General features: G+C 38.0%; 5 protein-coding genes across 12 annotated transcripts in view; 4 read left to right on the top strand and 1 right to left on the bottom strand.

The window, feature by feature from the left end:
- The first annotated feature begins 648 nt into the window (after positions 1–648).
- LOC124219509 (uncharacterized) lies at positions 649–4,715 on the top strand. The gene is made up of 8 exons (XM_046627196.2): positions 649–826; positions 1,179–1,325; positions 1,490–2,115; positions 2,609–2,847; positions 3,143–3,284; positions 3,443–3,605; positions 3,732–4,205; positions 4,348–4,715. The coding sequence occupies exons 1-8, from the start codon at positions 816–818 to the stop codon at positions 4,508–4,510; spliced, it is 1,965 nt and encodes a 654-aa protein (XP_046483152.1). The 5' UTR covers positions 649–815; the 3' UTR covers positions 4,511–4,715.
- A 233-nt stretch (positions 4,716–4,948) lies between these two features.
- Positions 4,949–9,654, top strand: LOC124219523 (U7 snRNA-associated Sm-like protein LSm10). The gene is made up of 3 exons (XM_046627219.1): positions 4,949–5,097; positions 5,184–5,301; positions 8,770–9,654. Exons 1-3 carry the CDS (start codon positions 4,949–4,951, stop codon positions 8,950–8,952), a joined length of 450 nt encoding a protein of 149 aa, XP_046483175.1. The 3' UTR covers positions 8,953–9,654.
- Nt5a (5' nucleotidase A) lies at positions 5,581–8,570 on the top strand. The gene is made up of 2 exons (XM_046627207.2): positions 5,581–6,970; positions 7,426–8,570. Exons 1-2 carry the CDS (start codon positions 5,960–5,962, stop codon positions 8,089–8,091), a joined length of 1,677 nt encoding a protein of 558 aa, XP_046483163.1. The 5' UTR covers positions 5,581–5,959; the 3' UTR covers positions 8,092–8,570.
- Positions 9,097–13,415, bottom strand: Acat2 (Acetyl-CoA acetyltransferase 2). The gene is made up of 8 exons (XM_046627212.2): positions 13,136–13,415; positions 12,058–12,179; positions 11,671–11,783; positions 11,247–11,446; positions 10,839–11,068; positions 10,513–10,701; positions 10,208–10,370; positions 9,097–10,066 (listed from the first exon to the last, which is right to left on the bottom strand). The coding sequence occupies exons 1-8, from the start codon at positions 13,182–13,184 to the stop codon at positions 9,948–9,950; spliced, it is 1,185 nt and encodes a 394-aa protein (XP_046483168.1). The 5' UTR covers positions 13,185–13,415; the 3' UTR covers positions 9,097–9,947.
- Positions 13,416–14,230: 815 nt separating this feature from the next.
- The window catches only part of LOC124219504 (ensconsin), an 80,774-nt gene continuing 72,869 nt past the window's right edge, over positions 14,231–22,135 (top strand). For 2 of the 8 annotated variants that reach the window (XM_046627156.2, XM_046627150.2), the window contains exon 1: positions 14,231–14,377. In XM_046627156.2, the coding sequence (XP_046483112.1) occupies positions 14,332–14,377 (46 nt within the window). In that variant the 5' untranslated portion in view covers positions 14,231–14,331. Of the gene's footprint in view, positions 14,378–18,206; positions 19,099–22,135 lie in introns of those variants that run through there. The other 6 variants (XM_069136242.1, XM_069136241.1, XM_046627146.2 and 3 more) reach the window with 5 other exon arrangements.

The raw sequence follows: 22,135 nt of genomic DNA, 5'->3' as shown, positions 1-22,135 counted from the left end.
GCGGCAGTATCTGCGTGAAAAAAAATGTGTTAGATACTCAACCTTCAGATGCTCGAGAATAAATTTAATTTGTAAATATTCAGTTACGAATCAATATTCTTTTCATTTTCAACGATCTTAAAAGGTTTGATAATTCATAAAACTGATAAAAATTTCAAGTAATTAAGGGTTTATCCTACTGTGAAATTATCAAAATAAAATGATTTATGTTTTCTCTTTAAACGTCAAGAGTAAAATTAACGCTAAGATTTGTAAATTATATTATTTACTACAAAAAAAATTTGATCATTTTTCTTGAAACTACGTTTATCCAAATGGCGCACACGATATTTCGAGCTGTAATCAATGAAGCAACTTGAAATTCGATACGCATATTCAAAGGAATACTACTTTTCGATTGACGGACTATTTTATCGTTTTCTTTATTTGTTTAATAGTTATTAATGAAAATACATCTTCTTGAGCCGAAACGGTCGAAAAAAAATTCAAGGATTCAGTATTCAATTCCGTTTGTTTTTGTTTACTCGGAAATCAAAAGCAAATGGAACACCAACGAAACACTGGTCAATTCAAAACATGGTCACGTGACATAGGTTTCGTGGGATGTTTGCCAATGACAAAAACAGACCAAAGTTGATCGAAAATTCGAATTTCTTATGTACATACATCACTGAAGTACATCCATCCAGCCTTACCTAGGAAAAGCACAACACATCGCACAACTCACGTAGAAGACAGAAGATGCATGAAACTTTCCTTACCTGTTCGATCTGCAATAATATTTTTCTGCCAGTGTGAAATAACAATTTACGAAAATGAGTACCAGGTATGTAGTTAGTCCAGACGTCTGACCATATTATCAGTCAGTGCTGGAATATTAAGGAACGTAATTTTTGTGTTTTTGTATTGAAAGTGACCTGGTATTTTGCTGAGGTTGTTGAACGGTATTATAGAAAATTGAATTTGATGCTAACCGAAGTTACGGAGTTTAGATTCAGCCACTTTATCGCTATCCTGATGAAATTACTTTATGCTTCATTTGTGCAAACGACTTGAACTATACCCTTATGAGTATTGTTAAATTCAACAATACTTCGGCATTTACCTCATCAGTATTTTTTTTTACGAATTACACAATGTGTAATTGATTATTATAATTGAATTATTATGTTTTACAGTGATCCGAACATCTTCAACATACTTTATTTTCCGGATGAAATTCTTGTGATTATTATTCTTTGCTTAGAGTGCAGAGAACGTGTGGCGTTGGGTTGCACTTGCACGAGATTTGATAATCTTGTATTCGGCGATAGGGAATTGCTGAGGTGAGTCTGTTATGTTGTGTCTTTGTAGAAATTGCTCAGCCACGGTTATACCCTGTTTATTCACAACTAAAACGTGATTTCAGGAAAATTCAATATGTTACTGCATTTGGTGATTGAGGAACAAATTAGGATCAAAATATTTTCATATATTTCTATATTTTCAGAAATTTGAATTTTTCAAAAAATGGACGGCTAACAACCATTCAAGATATCCAGCTATATTTTAACAATGATAACTGCTGTGAATATATACTTAAAGTGAATATAACGAACGTACTTTGCATTGAGCCAGGAGAAATGTTGAACAACACGATTGGCAAAGCAATAAACCTTGTCGATGTTAATGTATATGGAATTAAGTTCAAAGACATTCGGGAGTTGAAGTCTTTTCTGGAATTGCTGATACATATCAAAAGGCTGACTATTGATTGGCCAGATGAGGATGAACGTTATGTCGTTTGCCGTGATCTTTTGCAAGAACCGTTCAAACGGCTTCATTATTTGTCTGCAAGAGTGAGTGCTTACTCCAGGAATTTTCTTCCTATGGTACAATTTTCTAATGAGCTCAAGGAGTTGCGTATGGTGACAAGGATGCCTTATAACCGAACACCAGAGAGCACACCGTTGATTTTGGAATTAGAGAAACCAAAAAACCTTCAGATCGTTCAAGTTCGTGGGTGGCATACGCTTCAATGGTTCAAAAAACGCATTATTAATATGCTCCCGAATCGATATGTGTGGACAGATTTTCAACTGGTTGATATTACCAGGCAGCCAGGCTTTTATCTTGGTATGTTGTTACGATAGCTATATCTTATTTCTATGGTTATGGAACTAAAATTTTGCCATTTCATTCCAACCGAAAGTACAGATAACTTTATAGTGGTCTTTAATTAAAAATTAAGATATTGTGTGACTAAAATCATAAGCGCGTGTAAGTCAAAAAAGAGAGTTTTACAACAAAAGGGCGTACATCAATGTGATCACATTATATCAAATCGCGTGAAAGTTAATGGCCTATGCACTCTTTTGATTTAAGTCAAATGCAATCGTAATTAAAGAATGGCTCTCCTCTTTGATTACGGATAAATGCCACAGTTGGAAAACGGCTCATACGCTTTTTTGATTTTAGTTAGGTATGCCATACACTCTTATGGTTTTACGATATATTATTGTACGAAGAGGAGTATACATTGGACAGGGAAATGGAGCATAGTTCTTCTATCATATATTTATGAAATATCGTTGTTGAATCTAAACTTGAGAATAACATGTAATTTTAGAAAGAAGTGTCAAACTTTGTCCGGAATTACTGAGAAGTAATGTGACTGAGACTGTTCCATATCTTAATCATATCTATCCAGTTGGTTGGTTTCTGCTGTCGGAAACATTATTGCTAGAAGTAATGAAAGTCCATTATGAAGATGTACCAGATAATTTCTGTTGTTTGCGAAAATGTCAAATACGTCAATTTGCATACATAGATGAAGAACCATGTCTATTGGAGATTGAAGAGGCAAAGGTAAAATCATATATCGTGAATTTCTCTTGAGATAGGCCCTTCCCAGACAACGTGTTTACCATCTGTGCGAATACGTGCACAACTTTTAGCTGAGCTGAGCATAGAGGACAAATACTTTCAAGGAAAAGTTGTACATGTGTTGGTGTAGGCAGTGACCCTCGCTGACTTTTATAGGACCTGTTTCAAAAGATATTCATGGCATCTGATAATGATCACAGTTTTTATATTTAAACAGAAGTAAAAAATTATTTAGAAATTCAATCCAATAGAAATATTTATTCCAATCATGTTTCAGCGGCTGCTAAAGGATTCTAAGTATCAGATATCCTTTTTACACTTCAAGCATAGCATAGAACCGGACTGTGATGTGCATTTACTGGCATCGGCATTCCCAAATCTCACAACCCTTGTTTTATCTCATATAGTAAAAGAAAAGGGTAAAATGGGATTCCATAAGTTTTTTGTTATTTTTTCAAAGCAATCACGAAGAGTGTAGTAATTAAATTTATGAATCAGAGTCAATCATGAGAAAAATTTGAGTGCTGAAAATATTTTTTCCAAGTAAGTAAAACTTATTATATTGGGTGATATACAGTAGGTACTCAGAGAAGGAACTACTTGAGAAGCCATCTTATTAAGCGAGGTGGTGCCGCATTTGGAAAATCCAATCAACCTATTACAGTTAAAGAGTCTTCTTTCGAAATTCTAATACGTAACACACCACATGTTAGAGATCTGACGATTTACTCCAAAAACAAGTAAGAAACAATTCATCTTGGATACTTTCAGTGTGTTTGATAAAAATGCTTGAGCAAACTGTGTACAAATAAGATTAAGTTTATAGTCGAGAGCTAAACAAATGAAAATAATTTATTTTCTGTCAGCTGTGACGTTTTCAGCCATTGGGACTTAGATGCTCTGGTCCTTATTTCACGTTGGAAAAAACTCACGACCTTACGTTTGGGCTGCATACCTGTTCAAAATGGAAAGTTTTTGGTTGAAATTGGAAAATGCTGTCCACACTTGGAGAATGTAGTAATTAATAATCTGGGATTTTCTAATCCCTGTAACTACACAAGAGACTTACTGGAAATGTTAACCCATTGTCATAATTTAAAAGATTTTTCAATGGACCAGTGCGCAATAATTGAAGTCTCTGAACTGCTTACTTGCCTTAGCTTCAACTTACAGCTCGAAAGTGTTCGTGTGCGGAATCATGATGGACGACCGTGTCCTGAGAATTTGATGGAGTCAATGAAACATTTGATTCAAACCTGCACGAAGTTGACTACATTTGCGTTTATCAATCTGTTGATCTCCAAAGTCGATTCTGACAATATGATTATTGGGTTACGCAGGTAAAAATAATAGAGTCGTTTTGTATTTTTTGTTCTGCAGATTCCATTACTTTGTACCGTTTACATTCTTGATTGCGTTTTAAAAATGTCATATTCTTTCGGAATTTCTCAGAGCTTGAATATATATATTTGTTTCTTGCAGAATAAAAAGCGAATTGAATCGTCGAGGATTTCAATATGAAGTTGGTAATCCAAACTTTTTGGATCTTGAGTCTAAAGGAAACACCAAAGATTTTATTGACGAAGATGAACCACCTGGGTTCTTTCTTCCTAAGTTGGAATTGCGGATTTCTCATGGACCGTGAAGAGTGCCAATGTGGGAATCACTAAATTGTATTCTTTTTTTGTTCTTTACTTTGTATCATTCACGTATTGCTGTGCATACATGCCTGTTATCATATTGTACCTAACGGTTACCCGCCGATATATTCTCCACGTATAAGAAATTGTAAACATTGTAAAAAAAAAAACTACTTTTCTAACTCTTGTAAACAAATGTATATTTCACAATTATTGTTTTTTTTTACATACCTATCACATTTAATACAGTTATTCCAAGTATTAGACACGTAATTTATCGTAAAATTAATTAAGATTTGTTCATTTTTGTCTGCGAAATCGTTCCAATTCCGAACTTCGGGGCTGTCCATTTCAAATTTCGTGTCGTGATACTAGAATTCAAGTCAATTTCGAACATCGCTGCAATCGCTGCCGTAAAGCTGCAGCCATTTTGTTGTCGAAACATGGCCGCCAACAAGCGTATCTCTAAACAAGAGCGATACTATTTTCACAACAATTTAGCGATTTTGTTGAAGGCTGTCGAGGGACAGAGAACGACCGTAGATTTTCGAAATGAAGCCTGTATCACTGGGTTCGTTGATCAAGTCGACGGGTTAGTGTGAAACGAAATATCGAACTCATTCACGAGAGGGTAGAGAGCAACAAGTGTCACCTCATTTTTGATTTATGTTATTGCAGCTACATGAACATTGTGATGAAAGAATGCACCTTCGTTGATCCGAGGGGCGACTCTTTCAACTACGATATCTTTTTCGTACATGCTCGCAATATACGCTACGTCCATATCCCGCCGCAGGTGAGTGTAATGCAAATACTTGAAAACCATCTGCAATTTTTTAACCGCAACGGAAGTCATCAAATACACTTTACACGTGAGGTTTGATAGTTCTGAACGTTGTTATTATTATTAATAGGATTCTTTCAATGCGAATGTTGAGCAAAATCTTCTGATTCAGACTCCCGTGTTAACGACGAGTGCGATTCTGTAATTTTTAATTTCCCGCTTAGGGCTACGACCAATCGACGCTGCGTGGCGACGTCGTATCGTATCTCGAGTTGTATTATTTATGGTTAATATGTAACGTCGGCACGACTGTTACATGACTGTGTCGCACAGAGCGCGTCGGTGACATTATGTCACTGATACGCGTAGAGGCCAGTGTCAGAGGTGCGTTTATACGCATGTGTGTGGTACATGCACGCAACTCGAGAGAAGGAAAACAAGAGAAAAGATCTTGTCAGCTGTCCAAAGGTGCGAAACGCGTTGACAGCTCGGCGATACCGCGACCCTGCAAAAAACTACCTATTAATAACCTCGCGTTCTCAAGTTCTCGCACTCTGATGTATGCAGCCTTGAGCCACTTTAGGATTCGCGCAATCCGCCGGTCATTTTATTCGCAGCAGTTGAGTTTCACGGATGCTGAATATTCCTTCGTGAAAACCATTCTGCGGCAATGACATCGAGTGCGAAAAACTGCCTCTTTATCGCGAGTGAATTCAACCGAATAATCGAGGTTAACCGCGTCATCGTCAATCCGTGTAGCAGACGATACAGCCAGCTGTCAAATTCATGGAGCAGCTGGAGAGGGGGAAACTCATTGCCGCCGCTTTCGCCGATGAGTTCCCGTCCAACCACGCCACGTAGTTCTGCCCTCGCCGTTCCGGTTGGAATTTTATTCCCTCGCTTGTCAACGCTAATAACAACTGCGCCGACAGCAACAACAACAACAAGAAAAACGAGGATAAATGCAGGCTGTCACGCTCCGATTGCCAACGTAAATGCAAAGAGACTTCATTCAACAAAAGCGTCAAAAATAATGGGAGTCTTCAGATTTTCCGACTACGATTGCGTCGGCTTCGACCTGGACAACACCCTCCTTCGCTACAATGTCACCAATATGGTTACCCTTGAGTACGAGTGCTTGTCAAAATTTCTCGTCGAAAAACGTGGCTACGATCCAAAGTATCTGTACAAACCGCTCGCTCTCCAAGATTACGACTTCATGCAGAAGGGCCTGGTTCTCGACTTTGCCAGGGGAAACGTGCTCCGCTTTTCACCCACTGGAACCATTCTACGCGCAAGTCACGGGACAAAAATACTCTCCGAAGAAGAGCTAGACGCTGTATACCCCGATCGGCGGTGGAATGTCACCGACGCTTTTACCTCCGACCTCCTTGTCACCTGGAATGGCCCGCTGTCGGAACAGATGCGAACGCTTTTGGACTACTTTGACATGCCAGCTTCCCTTGTATTCGCCAAGACCATCGACACAATAGATGAAAATAACGGCGGAAATAGTCCTCCCGGCGAATATACTGTGTGGCCCGACGTCCTTGACGGATTGATCGACATGTTCGATCGAGAAAATTTTGCCAAGGATGACGGAAGATATTTTCCTTCCCTGAAGGGAAACCCGGATAAATATCTTCATAGATCCAGTCCGAAACTTATTTCGTGGCTAAAGGTTTGCCTTCAATTTTCTCTAATTTACTGATAACGAACTGTTTTGAGAAAATTTTTATCTTACGAGTCTCATAAGTCATTTTTGAAATGATAACTACCATAGGATGTAAATAACAACTTGACGGAAAATATGTTTTAACCAAAGACATTATATTGAAATTAGAAAGCTTCTGGAATTCCGTACCATATTTAAAAATGAGTCATAATAGAAAGCCTAGGCACACGAGTGATTCATCGAAATACCAAATCATGATTAACTTTCTTATCACCACTAAGTCCTACTCAAGCGTATAGTTTTTGTCGTGGGTAAAAAATTGATGGTTCCAAATCTTCATCGCATTAATTAGTTTAGGTTTACAGAAACCCAAAATTATTTTTAAGATACTTCTCATCTTGTAGAGTGTCTTGGCTCATTGCATTTGTCCCACTTTATTATTGAAAATTTTTTCCATTTAGGATCTCAAGCAGACCAGAGTGACGTATCTTATTACTGGCTCGAATGCTGACTTTGCCGAATTTACTGCCTCTTATGCTCTGGGAAAGGACTGGAATTCATTATTCGATATTGTAGTCTGTTACGCTAAGAAGCCGGGCTTCTTCACTGGTTCTCGTCCGTTCCTCAAGCTGGATGGTTACTTGGAAGGCGAAATTGCGACCGCATCCGAATTGAAGAGGGGGAGTATATATAGTCAAGGAAACTGGAAGGATCTGAAAGAATTTTTCGTCAGCCTAACGGGAAAGACTTCACCTTCTTGTCTCTACGTCGGAGACAACCTGATACAAGATATCTACACACCGAAATGTCACGCGCTTTGCGATACGGTTGCAGTTGTTGAGGAACAGCTTGCAGAAGGGATGCAGGATCACAGTTTGTCTCATTCTGACGAACAGATTTTAAACTCTAAAGTTTGGGGATCGTACTTTCGCATAGAGAGCAAGAACAAGGTTTCACCTTCGCTCTGGAGTCATGTGATAAATAATTACTCTAAGATATGTGTACCATCGGTTGAATTTATCGCTAATAATTCTCTAGACACTCCAATGAAGAGCTTCGGTCTTGAAGTGGACAGAAAACTAAGCGGGTATTATCCTGCAAAGCCAAAGAGCGTTGTTACGCTTTGATGAGCTTGACGTTATAAGCAATCTGTGACAGCTTATATTTTTACGGAGATTGTGTTGTTTTTTTCTTCTTTTTAAAGCTTTTATTCAATTTACACAAACAATAATAAATATTCGAATTTACACTAAAATATGGCCCGGAAACAATTGTTGCTGGTTAAAAAAAATATCACTGCCAGACTGATGAACAGCATTAAAGAATCAAGATTTTAAAACTGTGACAACTGATGCTCAATGAATTGGAATTATTTGAAATTTTTCTTTTCTAATAAAACAACCTAAAAAACATTAATAATAATAATTATAAAGAAACACTGCGCATAATTTTAACAATAGCTTACATATAAATTATATGAGACCTACAACTTACGTACTAATGTATAGAAATAAATGAATAAAAATAAGTCAGTTTAAGCAAGTTGAAGATCGTGGTTGTGTAATGCAACACTTGTACATAAATAAAATATTTATTTATATAGTGACGAGTATTTGCCTTTGATGCATTGTTGATCGAAACAATAAAAAATTATATTTTCGTTTTAAAAATCTATGCACAACCCTTCCTGATCCTTGTTTCATACAATATAATCAAATTTGGCATGGAAACATTGAGATTAGCACATACACTGCAAATTCTTATTGGACAGATAATTGAAAAGTTATTCGAAATTAATTTTAAAGATACGGATAATCCCTGCTATCGAGGAGCAGCTGAGAAAGCTGCGGGCAAGACCGACAGAAGTGCAAAGCACCAACCGAACATGGAAAGTCAAGAGAGCACAGCAGAAACAACGGGAGGATCTATTAGCTGCGCAAGAAATTTTGCAAAATGATGGTGTACCAAAAGATTCAGGACAAAATTAAATGCCGCAATTGTGACATTAATCGATCAATTTCTAAAGATTACCAATAATAACAATGATAGTTATTTTGCTCCTGCTGGTCGAGATTGCACGACAGATGTACAGCTTGAGATTGGTTTAGGGATTTTATGAGCAGCACAGGGAATAAAGTTTTGACGATTTTATTATAAATGCATGGCAAATACATATTTTTACTAACTGAAGACTTAGATTTCTCTTTTGTTACCTTGTTTTGGATGTGACGAAAATTCTATTATTTGTATAACACACTGAAAACATGTAAAATATTCTACCATTTTAATACAACTTTCAGTATAGTATGAATATAATACAATATAATTCTCAGAATTAAATGCGTATTGTATATTCAAGAGTAAAAAAATCTCAACTAACTTCATAAAAAAACAACATTAAATACTGAAATGGAAATACCTGTCATTAGTTTCTACTATGAGAAGGGTAAACTTAACATGGAAAGAAATAAAACTTTCAAAATATACTGAAATTAACTATCTTGTCATTTTGGACGATTGAGAAAAAAAAAAAATATTATAACATCTAATATTGTTACTAGCTATCCCTTTTTCTGCCCGAAAATGTGTAGGGCGATGAAATATACGAAAAATATTCTCAGACTGCATATTATTATATGCGTCTCATGCTGTAGAAATGTAAATAAAAATATTCATGAAATAGTAAACATCGTGTAAAAAAAAAAAACTGGTCTAAAAGTATAAATTTCCAACATATTACGAATATGATACTTTTTCGAAGCACAATCATACGATGAAATTATGTCTACGAATAAACAATATGATAATTTTTTCTTATTTAGAATAATTGATTAAATTTTGTACGACTATATATATGGTATATATCCCATAATTAGGATATTTATTTCCAACTTTCTAGTTAAAGTAAGTGAATTTTGCACAGTGATAGTAGTACTGTGACATATTTGATTTAGGATATCAGTAGTTTTAATGATATTGAAGATTATAATCGTTCTACAGCAATGGCAATACCCATTCCACCACCTATGCACAGAGAGGCAACCCCCTTTTGGCATTCAGAGTGTTTCAGCGCGTGTAGCAAAGTAACTAGAATTCGTGCTCCTGCAACAATTCATATAGGTGAGTTGAAGTAGTTGAAAAAAACTGTGACCACTTTTACAAAAATAAGAAAATACAAAATGTTATAATAGCAAAGCATCACATTAGGGTATATAAAATTACATAATTAAACTATTTGCATACCAGAAGCGCCAATCGGATGGCCAAGTGCGATAGCTCCCCCATTCATATTTACTTTTACTCTACTCAGTCCAAGTGTCCTGACACAGGCGAGGGCCTGAGCAGCAAAGGCCTCGTTCACTTCAAACACATCTACGTCTTCTGCAGTCCACTTGGCTTTTTGCAACTGTAAAAAATACAAAACTTCATCACTTACTTGGTGATATTCTGACCTTCTTCCGATCAATAAAATTTGCGAAGCATTTGACAAAAAAGAAAAACTAATGATACTCTTCAATGATCTCAGAAAGCGAACATGAAATACAAACCACCAACTCGATAGCCGAAATAGGTCCACTTCCCATCAGGGTTGGCTCTACTCCAGTTTGGGCAACTGCTACTATTCTGGCCAGTGCCTGGAGTCCTTTGTTCTCAGCTGCTTTTGCTGACATTAAAACTACCGCCGCTGCGCCATCGTTTATTCCACAAGCATTCCCAGGTGTCACCGTACCGTTTTCCTGGGAAGCATGGAAAGTTCGTCAATGAATGAAGGTGTAGTTGAGAAAAAGGAGTTACACGAATAGAAGATTGACTTCGAGAGTTGAATGAGCAATTCTATCTATGATTCGCAACCGTCGTTTGCGTGTTTTGATACCTTGAGGAAAACTGGATTCAATTTTGTAAGATCCTTTGCAGTCAGTCCAGCTCTGGGACATTCGTCTTTAGAAACAACAACTGACTCTTTTTTTGTAGGTACTGTAACGGACACAATTTCAGCATCAAAACGTTTACATTGTACCGCAGCCTCCGTTTTCTGATGTGATTTCGCTGCATACTCATCCTGTTCCTGTCTGGTGACTTTATACTTCTTTGCCATATTCTCAGCTGGTGGAAAGATAAACAATTTTTTAGTGTTTACATTACCAAGTGTTTTCACACATACAGAACGTATGTTTATATTTTATAATCAAGCACATCAGAGAATATTATCTGGCAAATCAAGGGTACAGCAGAAAAATTCTTTCCAGCTCTCAAGCAACTTTTCTGATATCTCTTAAAGCACCTGTGACTCCCATGTGAATGTTGCTAAACGCATCAGTCAGCCCGTCGTGTATCATAGTATCTATCATTTCAGTGTTTCCCATTTTCACAGCATTCCTCAAGTTAACTGCGTGTGGAGTTTGACTCATGGATTCCTGTCCGCCTGCTACTACAACTTCATTTTCACCAGCTTTGATGGAGAGATATCCATTTGTCACAGCTCTGAAGATGAAAAAAGATAGAAATGAAAAAAGCACGCAGTATCCAGTAAAATCTTTTTTGCTATTTTTAGCAAACTTTTTGGAGTCACAAAATTTGTAGTTGCTGTTCAAAGGAGAGCAGTGTTACAGATTCTATTTTACTTCTTCGTAATCTGTCTATTTGTCACATTACTATTCAAACACTTTTGTTGTGACTGAAATGAACTTCAGGTCAACTGAACTTACTTAAGTCCAGAGCCACACAGCATATTGACTACATATGCGGGCACTGATACAGGCAGGCCTGCCTTTATTGCTGCTTGTCTCGCTGGATTCTGACCCTGTGCTGCTGTTAATGCCTGCAAAAAAAATCGTGTATATATAAGTAAATAAATAAATATAAGCTGAAATTCAAGGGTGTTTCAAGTAATTCCAAACAATGATTAACATTTCATGTCTTTCATAAACCACACTTTTTGCATTTTATAACGTTAAAACTTAGTTTGAAAAGTAAGACACAATGAAAAAAAATGCTACTTACAATCTATTTGTTTTTCATGTGGAAATTTATAGTGATGTTGATTATTAATTATATTATATAATTTATTAGTAGATACATATATACACATATACCTGTCCCATTATTACTTCAGAAACATCATCTGGTTGCAAATTAGCTCTTTTCAAGCTCGCCTTGATTACAATGCTTCCCAAATCCGATGCTTTTAATGTAGACAAAGATCCACCAAACGATCCTTTGAATTTATAAACATATTTATAAGACTAACGAGATAAATGATTAACATATATGGACATTCACATAATCTAATGCCACATTGATGAGTTTTTGATTAATCAAGTGCCTTTTACTCGGCAAGCCTACCTCTATTGCTTGACATACATATTCAAATACTGATGTTGAATTTATTCAATTTTTTTTTTATAAATTACATTATTTTAAATGTAAATTTAAAAAAAAAAATGATATATCGTCTTCATACATTATTTTAGCTTCGTTAAAAAAAAAGTATGGGAACATCCGGAGCTGAATAGAATGCTAAATGTAACAAATAAAAATTATATATACTTCTTGAGTTTCAAAATTTGCAGCTCGAATTTCTGGAATTAGGTATTTTTTTAAATTTATTATCTCTGCAATTGAACAATATTATATGTCATATAACGAAGTAAATATAATTTGTTTGCATATAAAAACGTATTGTCATTTCCTAGTTTTCGCGCTATGTGCTCACTGTTGCGTTATTTCTCTATCATCGACCCATTGTTATCAGCTCTTACTGGACAGAGTATATGTACATTGTTAAAATTGTACTTATACACGACGAGTAAATTAAGTGAAAAATGGCAGAATATAAGTCATGTTTAAGTCATATAGCAATGGCGCTGACTTGCAGTATATCCTTCAGCCAACGGGGTCGGTGTGACGTGAAGTTGGAAACGCGTTTTGAAACTTAGAAGTCGTATTAGGATGAGTAGGGTATTAACGGGATCTGAAATTAGGTCCAATATAGAAGATGTGACATGGAATTCGTGTGTGCGCATAGCGTTAGCGCGAGATGTTTAATTCACGCGTACAAAAGGATGTAACATCGTTTGGTTAAGAAAAAACCGAAAATTGACATTGAAATTTATTCAAATACTGAATTTATACCCGGCCGTTGATGATTAACCGTGAATTGTAAATTATTACCTATCGGCGTTCTCACTGCTGAGACGATCACAACTTCCCGTTCGCTCATGATGAGGCCTCAGTTCGATTGTATAAACAAAAAATGGAATTTGCGATGCCGGAATCCTCCGTAAAACGCGGTTCAAACTTGCGGACTGAACTGCTACAAACTTTCCGTTCAACGGTACACCAACGTCGATGGCGGCTTGGGGTAAAGTAAATGAAAGTAAGTCCGTGGGGTAAAGTATTCTGGAATTCAACAGCCGGCAACAGCAGCCACTGCAGCCAGCGCTAGGTCGATACTGAAATATAGTAATACTGGAACGCTGGCCAGAAAGAGTGCCGCCGAGAAAGATAGAAGATTGGGAGGATTCTGTCTTTCTCAGATACTCATTATTGATTGGGTACGAAGGAGATAGAGCTGGGATGGCTCCATCTTTCTTTTACCAATGGGAAGTACATTTCTATCTTTGTTCAACCTTTGCGTGGGGATATACGTGGTAGTGGGGATAGACCGGCAACACGCCCTTTCTACGCGGTGCGCATCCAGTATTACTATATTTTAGTACAAGGCGACCAGTGGCAGCGCAAGTTCATAATAATAATAATAATAATAATAATAATAATAATAATAATAATAATAACGATGAATTGCCCACGAAAACGGTCCGAACCCTACGAACACTTTGTGGTGTGTTTTATCTGCCACATTTTGAAAATGAAAGAACTCAAAGATTCATCTGATTGATCAGTCTTGAAAAATCAGCCAATCAGCAGCTTCATCCAAACCTCTCCTTTCCAAAAGTTGGAATAATAAACGCACAATCCGAGTATCTGATGAAAGAAAATTTCATAATATACTAATATAGTTATATATATTATAATATCAGAACATTTCTTATGATCGAATCAGTTCACAATTTTCAATCCTTTTGGTGAGAATCTTGACTTGAGTAATGTTTCAACAATATGTAATTCCGAAGTGCTGCCGAAGGGCCCCGGCGGGCATTGACACAGCCCTGGATGACGTCACGTTTCTTGATCTATCAGTTCCGTAACAATACGTGAGGTGGCGCCACAGGCGCTCTACGTATCGCGATCTACGGTCAGACGGGAGTCTATCCAGTCTATCATCCGCCGCCGTGAGTGGCCGCCACTGCGAGAAGTTGGTGTTTGTTTTTACCCATAGTGCATTGTGGTCAGTGACTGGTGCTAAGATGGCCGACAACAAGGAGGAGATTTCGGGGCTCGCAGAAAAACGAGGTATTTATTAAACGTAGAGATAATTGCCGACCTCGGGATGCTCCCCGACGGGCCCGAGAGTGCGGCGGGCGTGTTGTCCGCGCGTTGCACGTTCCGTCCGCGAGTCAAACGGCCGCAATTAAAAGATCTGTGCCTGCTACCAGGGAACGATCGACGGCGAACGGGCCGAGCCGAACCGCGAATCCCGATGATCGCGGTTAATCCTCGCGATGACCCGGCGAATATCGTACTTTTCCCGTCTCCGTGATCGACCCCGGCTCTCCCGTGGTCCGAGACTCCCCGGCGAACCCGGAGCGTGTCGTCGACGACTAACCGGGTTATTGGCAGACCGTCGACGACTCCTGACACCGAAATTCACCTCTATTTGTCTTCGAATTCTATTGACAGATTAGACAATCGTCTTGTTACCTGCACGCAGTTTCACAATCTGGAATCATCTGTGCGTATTCACATGCGTTCGGTTCTGTGGTCAGTGGTAACCCTCCACCAAGCGTAGCGATGCTTTCAGTTTCGTTTCGCGTTTTTCGGTGTACTCGGTTTAATGGCAAGCTAGTGATCCTCATTAGTCATTAGGGTCATGTGACAACAGCCTTGCCGTTGTCGTTGTGATAATCGACTCATACTCACCTGTCAGATGGATTGACTAGAATAGTATCTCGGTAATTATTTCATTGCTGGTTTACTCGCAAGTCCGGTTATCCGTTGAGTTTCGCTGTATCAGGCGAAGTGACTAGCAAGTCAGTTTTCTTTGCTGCAATTACCCGACACACCCTAAAACTTTATTTCAATTTCAGACTGTGCAATTTGTACATCAAGTTTTCAATTAGACCAGTTTTCTAAGAGATCTGCACCAATTTAAGAAAAAATTTACTCACGTTCGCACCTTGACTAACTGTGACAGTCTGGTTTGTTGACAAATATTTCTTATTTACCTTTTGTACCTTTTTCCTTCGACTGATATGAATAATTCAAAAGCGCTAGTTCTTTTGACAAATTGCTGCTCTAAACATTTTGTTTACCATTCAAAAGTGAAACTGTAAAAAATGGCTGTATCCAATTTTGTTTTACAACAGTAGAAGAATTTTCAGATGACCTTGGTATATGCGGGGAATATTTTATAAACTCATATGACAAAAAATTAGTGGAATGGTAATGATATCTAAGCAGCGAAGGTCACCTTGTTAGCATCATTACTAATGTTTGTCGTCTTTTATGAAACAGGGTCCAAAGAAAGTAAATTTTTATTGACCATTGAAAAATATTACACAGGCTCCCAGCAAATGAAAGTGGTAAAAATTCTTCCTCATACGAACCAAAGTACGGTTGATTTTATCAGGTGGTTTGTGTAATTCATTGATGTTGCTACGAAGAGTTACCTTTTTACCAGCATTGTAATATCGAACCAGAACTAGCTTCGAAATAAAGAACTTGAAGAATCTGTTGAAAGTATTTAATAATCACTTAAACATCTGGATTCATGCAGCGTCACCTTTCATAGCTAAATATTCTTATAGTATAACCAGTCATCGTAGAATTTCGTAAGCTATAGCTTAGATTTAGATTATTTTAGGCTTTACCTAGTCGGATCCGACAAATTAGTACAGAGGTTGTGATTCATATAAACAAAGAACGACTGGTTGCTAATTTTGCTTCTGAAAAATGTTGTATAGTTGTTGGTTTGATTGAGTAATTTTTTTATTTTTTTCTATTCACAGTTGGAGCATTGAAAAATTTCTGTGATGATCAGGTGGGAATTTTTTTTCCGCTCAATTAGAGATTGCCGATCTAAATCCTAAGCAGAGGTTGACCCGATTCCTTATGACAACTGCTCTTACCTTGACCGTGTCTAACTATCAGAAGCAGCGGGTAATGGATACTGACAGCGATGCGATTTTACATCAAAAGACAGGTCAAATGCAGTATAGCATAGTTGAGTCATCAAGATATTTTCTCGAGATATCTTCAACCTCTATGATTACTCTCTTTGAATTTGTATGAATCTCAAAAGTGACTTGAGTTTATTTTTCAATGACGTTACTTCATCATATCTATAGTAGTATAATTAGTTTAAAATTGATTATCGTAGGGTATAAGAAAGCACGTCGCTTGCCACCAATATCTGAAATGTATCGGTTTGCTGGAATTCTCAAATTCTAACGCTAAATACTTCAATCTATATCACCTTACAGATAATGAATCTAGATTATTGCTAAGATTTTAAGGTGTGCAGTAAGGAATTATTAACTCGCTAAAATGGGATTTTTTATGTATTCACTACACAGAGTCTTGAGATTGTAACGTTGCTATGAGCTCTTAATTATTATTGGTTAGTCGTGCAATAGCAAAAATTTTTGTTACCACTTTTTGAAAATTGAAAACATCTTTTTCATTCTTGCGATGTAAGTGTGGAAATAACTCACTTACTAACTTACCATTCTACATTTGATAGTTACCGTTCGGTTTTTTTTTTTTATGACAGCTTCTACAAAGTGAATTAATTATTGACGCTACATTGTCATTTTGCGTTGAGATGACAATGTATGAAGTATTTATTACATGACTGCAGTCGCAGATGATTCAAATCAAATCTTCGACACAGAATTCGGTGTAAGTCAACGTCTAGGATAGGTAATTGAATTTTTTTCGGGCTATTTACTTGAAAATTAGACACATTCTTGACGTCGGTCGATGTGTAAAGTACGTCGGTTAAATCGAGCGAAAGTGGTTAGATAGGTCAATTACGATCGTATCTTCAAGAAAGTAATTACATCGCTACTGTGTGTTGTGATCGATTTTCTTCTTTATAAAAATAGGCACAGCTCGGATGATGCAGTAATGAACTATTAATTACTCGAGAAGTAAGAAATGTCCATATGGTTCTTCATCGTATCGTTTACCAAAAAACCGCATTCGTAGTCTCACAAAGAGTTTCGAAAATGCTCTGGATCGGTCTCTTCAAAGCACGTGGCTCCGATTCTGGGTGGTCTGGCTATAAATTGAACATCTTTTAACAGTGTTATTCTATATATGTTTTCAAGCAATAGGTTTTCTCTCGACAGTCTAAACTTGGAATGAATTAGCTTGTGATCCGGACGATCACTTCTTTGTCTCTTAATTACAGTATAATATCACTATTATTATTATTATTATCATTATCATTATCATTATCATTGTTCGAAACTCAACGGCGAAGATTACAAATAACACAGAAGTGGATGTGTGTTTTGTGATCGTGATCAGGTATAGCTAGCTTGAAATTTATGCGTCCAAAGATATTCGTGACGGTTCCTCTTCTTTTATACCAGGAGCTCGTCTCATCGTTGGTAAAAATAAAGATTGTTCAGAGAAAGAAGAAGGAGAAGAAAATGAATGAACGACGTCAAAAACCTTTCCGCTCAAGCTCTGGCAAACGTTTTGAAATAAAATGAAACGCATTTGTCGATGACGAGAAGCACTCGAGAACGGTTCTCCGTTGTCCGTCAAACGAACGAACGTTGACGAATCGGAACGCCTTGCCCGTCATCCTCGATGGTCCGATAAAGAGAGAGGACAGCAAAAGGCACGCGCGGTATCCTCGTCGCATCCCCGACGTCGGGCGTCGCGACGCTTCTAAAACGTCTGTGCACCCCGTCATTCCTTCCTCGCCGACATGGCATCGCCACTTTATCTGGGGTGGGGTGTGATTCAAGCCAGGCACCCAGACGACGATGCTGGCTGCTTCGGTTTACCAGCTATGCGCGACCCACTCCAAGAACGTCCGTCGTAGACGGCAGAGCACATTGACGTCCCGGTCATTCCGTCTGCGACGAACCGTGATAGAGAGAGAGAGAGAGAGAGAGAGAGGCACACGGGAGCAAACCAAAGTTGTTTTAACGATCTGCGCGAACAAGTGAAATTCTGATACCATCGCACGTGCTTTGCAAGTCCCTTGAGGCGACGATCCTTCTTTTTTGTAAATCAGTAATTTGAGTTGAATTATATTTTGGATCGAAATGGAGCTTGACATGGTGTTTTTTAACGACTCATCATCATCGTCGTTGCGGAGGTTCAACGCTGAGTTGCTGTGAACACCCTTGAAGTGTACCTCACAAGTTTTATTTGTGACTTTTGAAATCGTCAGTGTGTGTATGCGTGTAAAGTACCGTTCAAATATTAAACTTGTGATACCCTATCCATCCGTTGACTGCATCCATCGAGCTTGGTGTTTGAGAGAAGTGATTCGTAGAATGAATGTCATTGGAATAATAATACATCATTTTCAAATGAACTTATAACTCCGTTGGAACCGTTGCGTCACTGTTCATTCATCGGTCAAGTTGCTGATAATAGAAAACGCTTCATCGGGGCTGAGCTCGGAATTTATCCTTATAAAGTGTTACCCTGTTGCACACTTTTGTGGTGATCGTGGTTTGGTGCTACGGACAATTTAACATTCGCGTTTTGTCTTCTTCTTTATTCAATTCAAATTCCGCGTGGTTGGGAACAAAGTTGACAGACAAATTTATCGACGAATATACATATATATTTGTATACACATATAGTTCGTTTTTTATCCTATTCGCGATTGCGCACTGCAATCACAAAGGTTGTGTTAGACTGTGACAGGGTGATCACTTATCATTGGGAAGTGCCGTTGTTCGCGTTGGATCAGAAAAAGGAACTTCAGGACGAGGGTTGAATGGTCTTAGCGATGCACTCGGAGTACAGCCACCCTGATTTAGGTACGTCCTCTGCGAATTTTCTCCCTCGATGGTATCAGTCAGCCTGCACCCTCAGAGTCGTTGAACAGGGAATCATGATTTTAAATTGCGGTTAAACTTTGTTTACTCGGATGGAATCGATTCGCGAACTTTTTGATTAATATTATTATTCCTAAACGTATTGATCCGATGAAAAAAATTCCCCCCGTCTGCGTGGGATGAAGATATTTAATCTAACGAAATGTGAAATAAGCAATCATACGTTAACGTTATCACGTGGTTCGGTGTTAAATTGGGGAAAAGTAACAGATGAAACGCATTATTGGAAAGTATTCATTACCGGGAGATAGTTGGAACGTGTTCAAAAATTTCGAGAATATCTACACCTTTACGTACGCCCACGCAAATTGTATATATACACATACATATGTATGTATATCGTTTATTTTTCTCCAAATACTTGCTTGTGTTATCATCCACTGCGTGGGTAGGATATTATATGCGATGTGGAATTGGAGCTAAAATTTGATCGTCATCCTCGTTAACGTTCATTGAGGAATAGGAGCGAGCGTGCTGGCTCGCAGGCAGACGATTGTGCCTACGTGTTACTGACAGTGCAGAGAGAAGTTTGTGTGGTTGTACTTTTTTTAATTGTGTTTTTTTTTTCTCTCTCTCTCTCTCTCTCTCTCGTTTCTGCTTTTTACCCCTGACATATCAGCCAGCTGAGCTCGTGTTCGTCACCTTATATGGTGCAGTTTTAGCCTCAAGTATACATGATGTGGACTCATTACTCACTCCTTAATTCGCATTTGCTGCTGTGGGTTACTCGGGTCATGCACGTGTCACATACTTGATGTTCGAATAAAAGAAAACACACACGTATGTCGATGATGATGAATCAATTATTCTCATCCTCGCTGCTGCTGCTGCTGCGCAACAAAGTTCATCATTACGGCGCGCCTTTTTATTGGATCAAAAATAACTGGGATGCCTATAACGAGGTGTCTCAATATAATACATTGTTCCACGTGAGGTGGATTTAAGAGTTTGGCGAGAATTTAACGCACTTTGAGTTATTATTGCAGAGAATGAATCTCGCTGCTCTCTAAATTTCCTTTGAGTGAAAACTGCGCGATTTGCATGACGTAGTCAATATTCACCCTTTAAGAGTGAACTTTTTCACTCCAAATGCTCGGAGTGAAAATTTCAGTTGATTTGGAGTTGCGCAGTTTTCACTCGATTAGAGTGAATTCTCACTCCGAGACTTTAAAAGAGTGCTTCTATAAATGTATTCAATTCAATTAAAACATATCGCATGGACGAGGTTGAAGTTAGTAAAGTTAAAGCAACGAAACGTGAATCACAAAAAAGTTAATTATTGCGCAATTTTAGAACAATTTTCGAGAAGTTGACTTTTCAAGTTATCAGGGATGTTTTGTTTATTATGGTTTATCCAATTTTCGGACGATCATAAAGTTGCGAACATGCATTGTTCGCAATAACGTTACTACTAAGTTCAACCTCATTCTCAAGGACCGTTACGCAAGTAGAAATTGACCGCATTTCGATAATCGCAAATCGCATTCCGTGACTTGAGACCGTATTTCTTGAACACGATTAGACCCAGTTCATCTATCTAAAAGGTCAATTTGACGAAGTTTTAATGCATCTAAGTAGCTGCATCGAGTTCTTATCATCGTCGAATGCCACACTAATTGATGATGAGCGAATACAGGAAACTCTTCTATAACGTTGCGCGCAGCACTTGACCCAGTTGTTTGAAAGTTGCAGCATGCAGCAGTTGTACCTTGAGATGGTTGCTGTTGACGGGTCAGTTACGTTATCATATTCAACCATACTCTCTGACTTGACCATTCCGAATAAACCCACTTAGTTATTCAGACTTTTCCGAAGTTTGTATAACCGTAGAGGCATCTAAACGTGACCGACCTCGTCTGCACGAATCACCTTGATTCTCATCCTGTTTCCCTATTGTGAAATGCGGTCATCACATAATTACCTAGTCAGTCACCATGGCGTATACATAATTCCTAATGAATGGATACGCCGCGGCTATCATGACTTGTTACCGACTTTCGTCCATCCAGCTTATCGTTATCCTCGTAATGTTGTTTTAAGTATTTACTCCGAATTCATATCCTAAAACTCCCAGACTCGCGCTGCCAGAAAGGTGGATGGATATCGATCTTGTAGTCGGCGGCTGCTGGCTTTGGGTTGTGCTTGGTAGTGTAGGTATGTAGAGAGGTTGATAAATGATAATGTCGTACCCGTTGAGTCAGGTAGATTAGATATCACCGCACACTTGCAACGCGCACCGACTGTATTAGAAATCCCAACATTCAAAACACTTGACGATCAGCAATTTCGTTATGTAAGAAAGGCGGATCTGCTCTCTAAGTGTCTCATGCTCGCTTAAAGCCGACAAGTATTTTCTAGTACACATATTTCCCACTCTGCTGTTCGTGCACCTGGAGCATGAACGCTTATCATACATATATGACTGGCATGTATACCTAATGTGCAACTTTATTATTACTTGAGCGCAAATTGCGATTTTTCTTGGTTGTAACGGGCATACTTCAAGCGAAACTTTTTCAATGCCGGATCCTTTTACGTCTTTTTAGTCCGTATTAAAATCGTAAAACAAAATCGGTAAATTCTTCTCATCGTCAATAGAATAGATTCTTAGCTATATAGTATAGTTACATCATCCATGGACAGTTGAGAGAGAGGTCGTTATACTTTGTACCTAGTAGCAATGTTGATCACACTTCACCGAAGTAAACATTGTTGAAACAAACTTGGGTTTTTTTCCCCAGTACCGAATGTTGGAAGAACATATTTTCGCTTAAGCTTGGAATTTCACACACACACATACACAATATGTACATATTTATCCACGTTATCGTCGGTTTCTATATTTGACCAGATTGGGAGTGTTTCAAAACCGACTTTCATGGTATTGGTGTTGAAAGTTTTATCCGTGCGCTACAGGCGAAGTTATTGAACGAAGTCTTCGGGGGTCTGATACGAAAAG

This window comes from Neodiprion pinetum, chromosome 5 (assembly GCF_021155775.2).
Source record: "Neodiprion pinetum isolate iyNeoPine1 chromosome 5, iyNeoPine1.2, whole genome shotgun sequence".
Lineage (NCBI taxonomy): Eukaryota > Metazoa > Arthropoda > Insecta > Hymenoptera > Diprionidae > Neodiprion > Neodiprion pinetum.
This window is presented reverse-complemented; position numbering and strand designations above follow the sequence as displayed.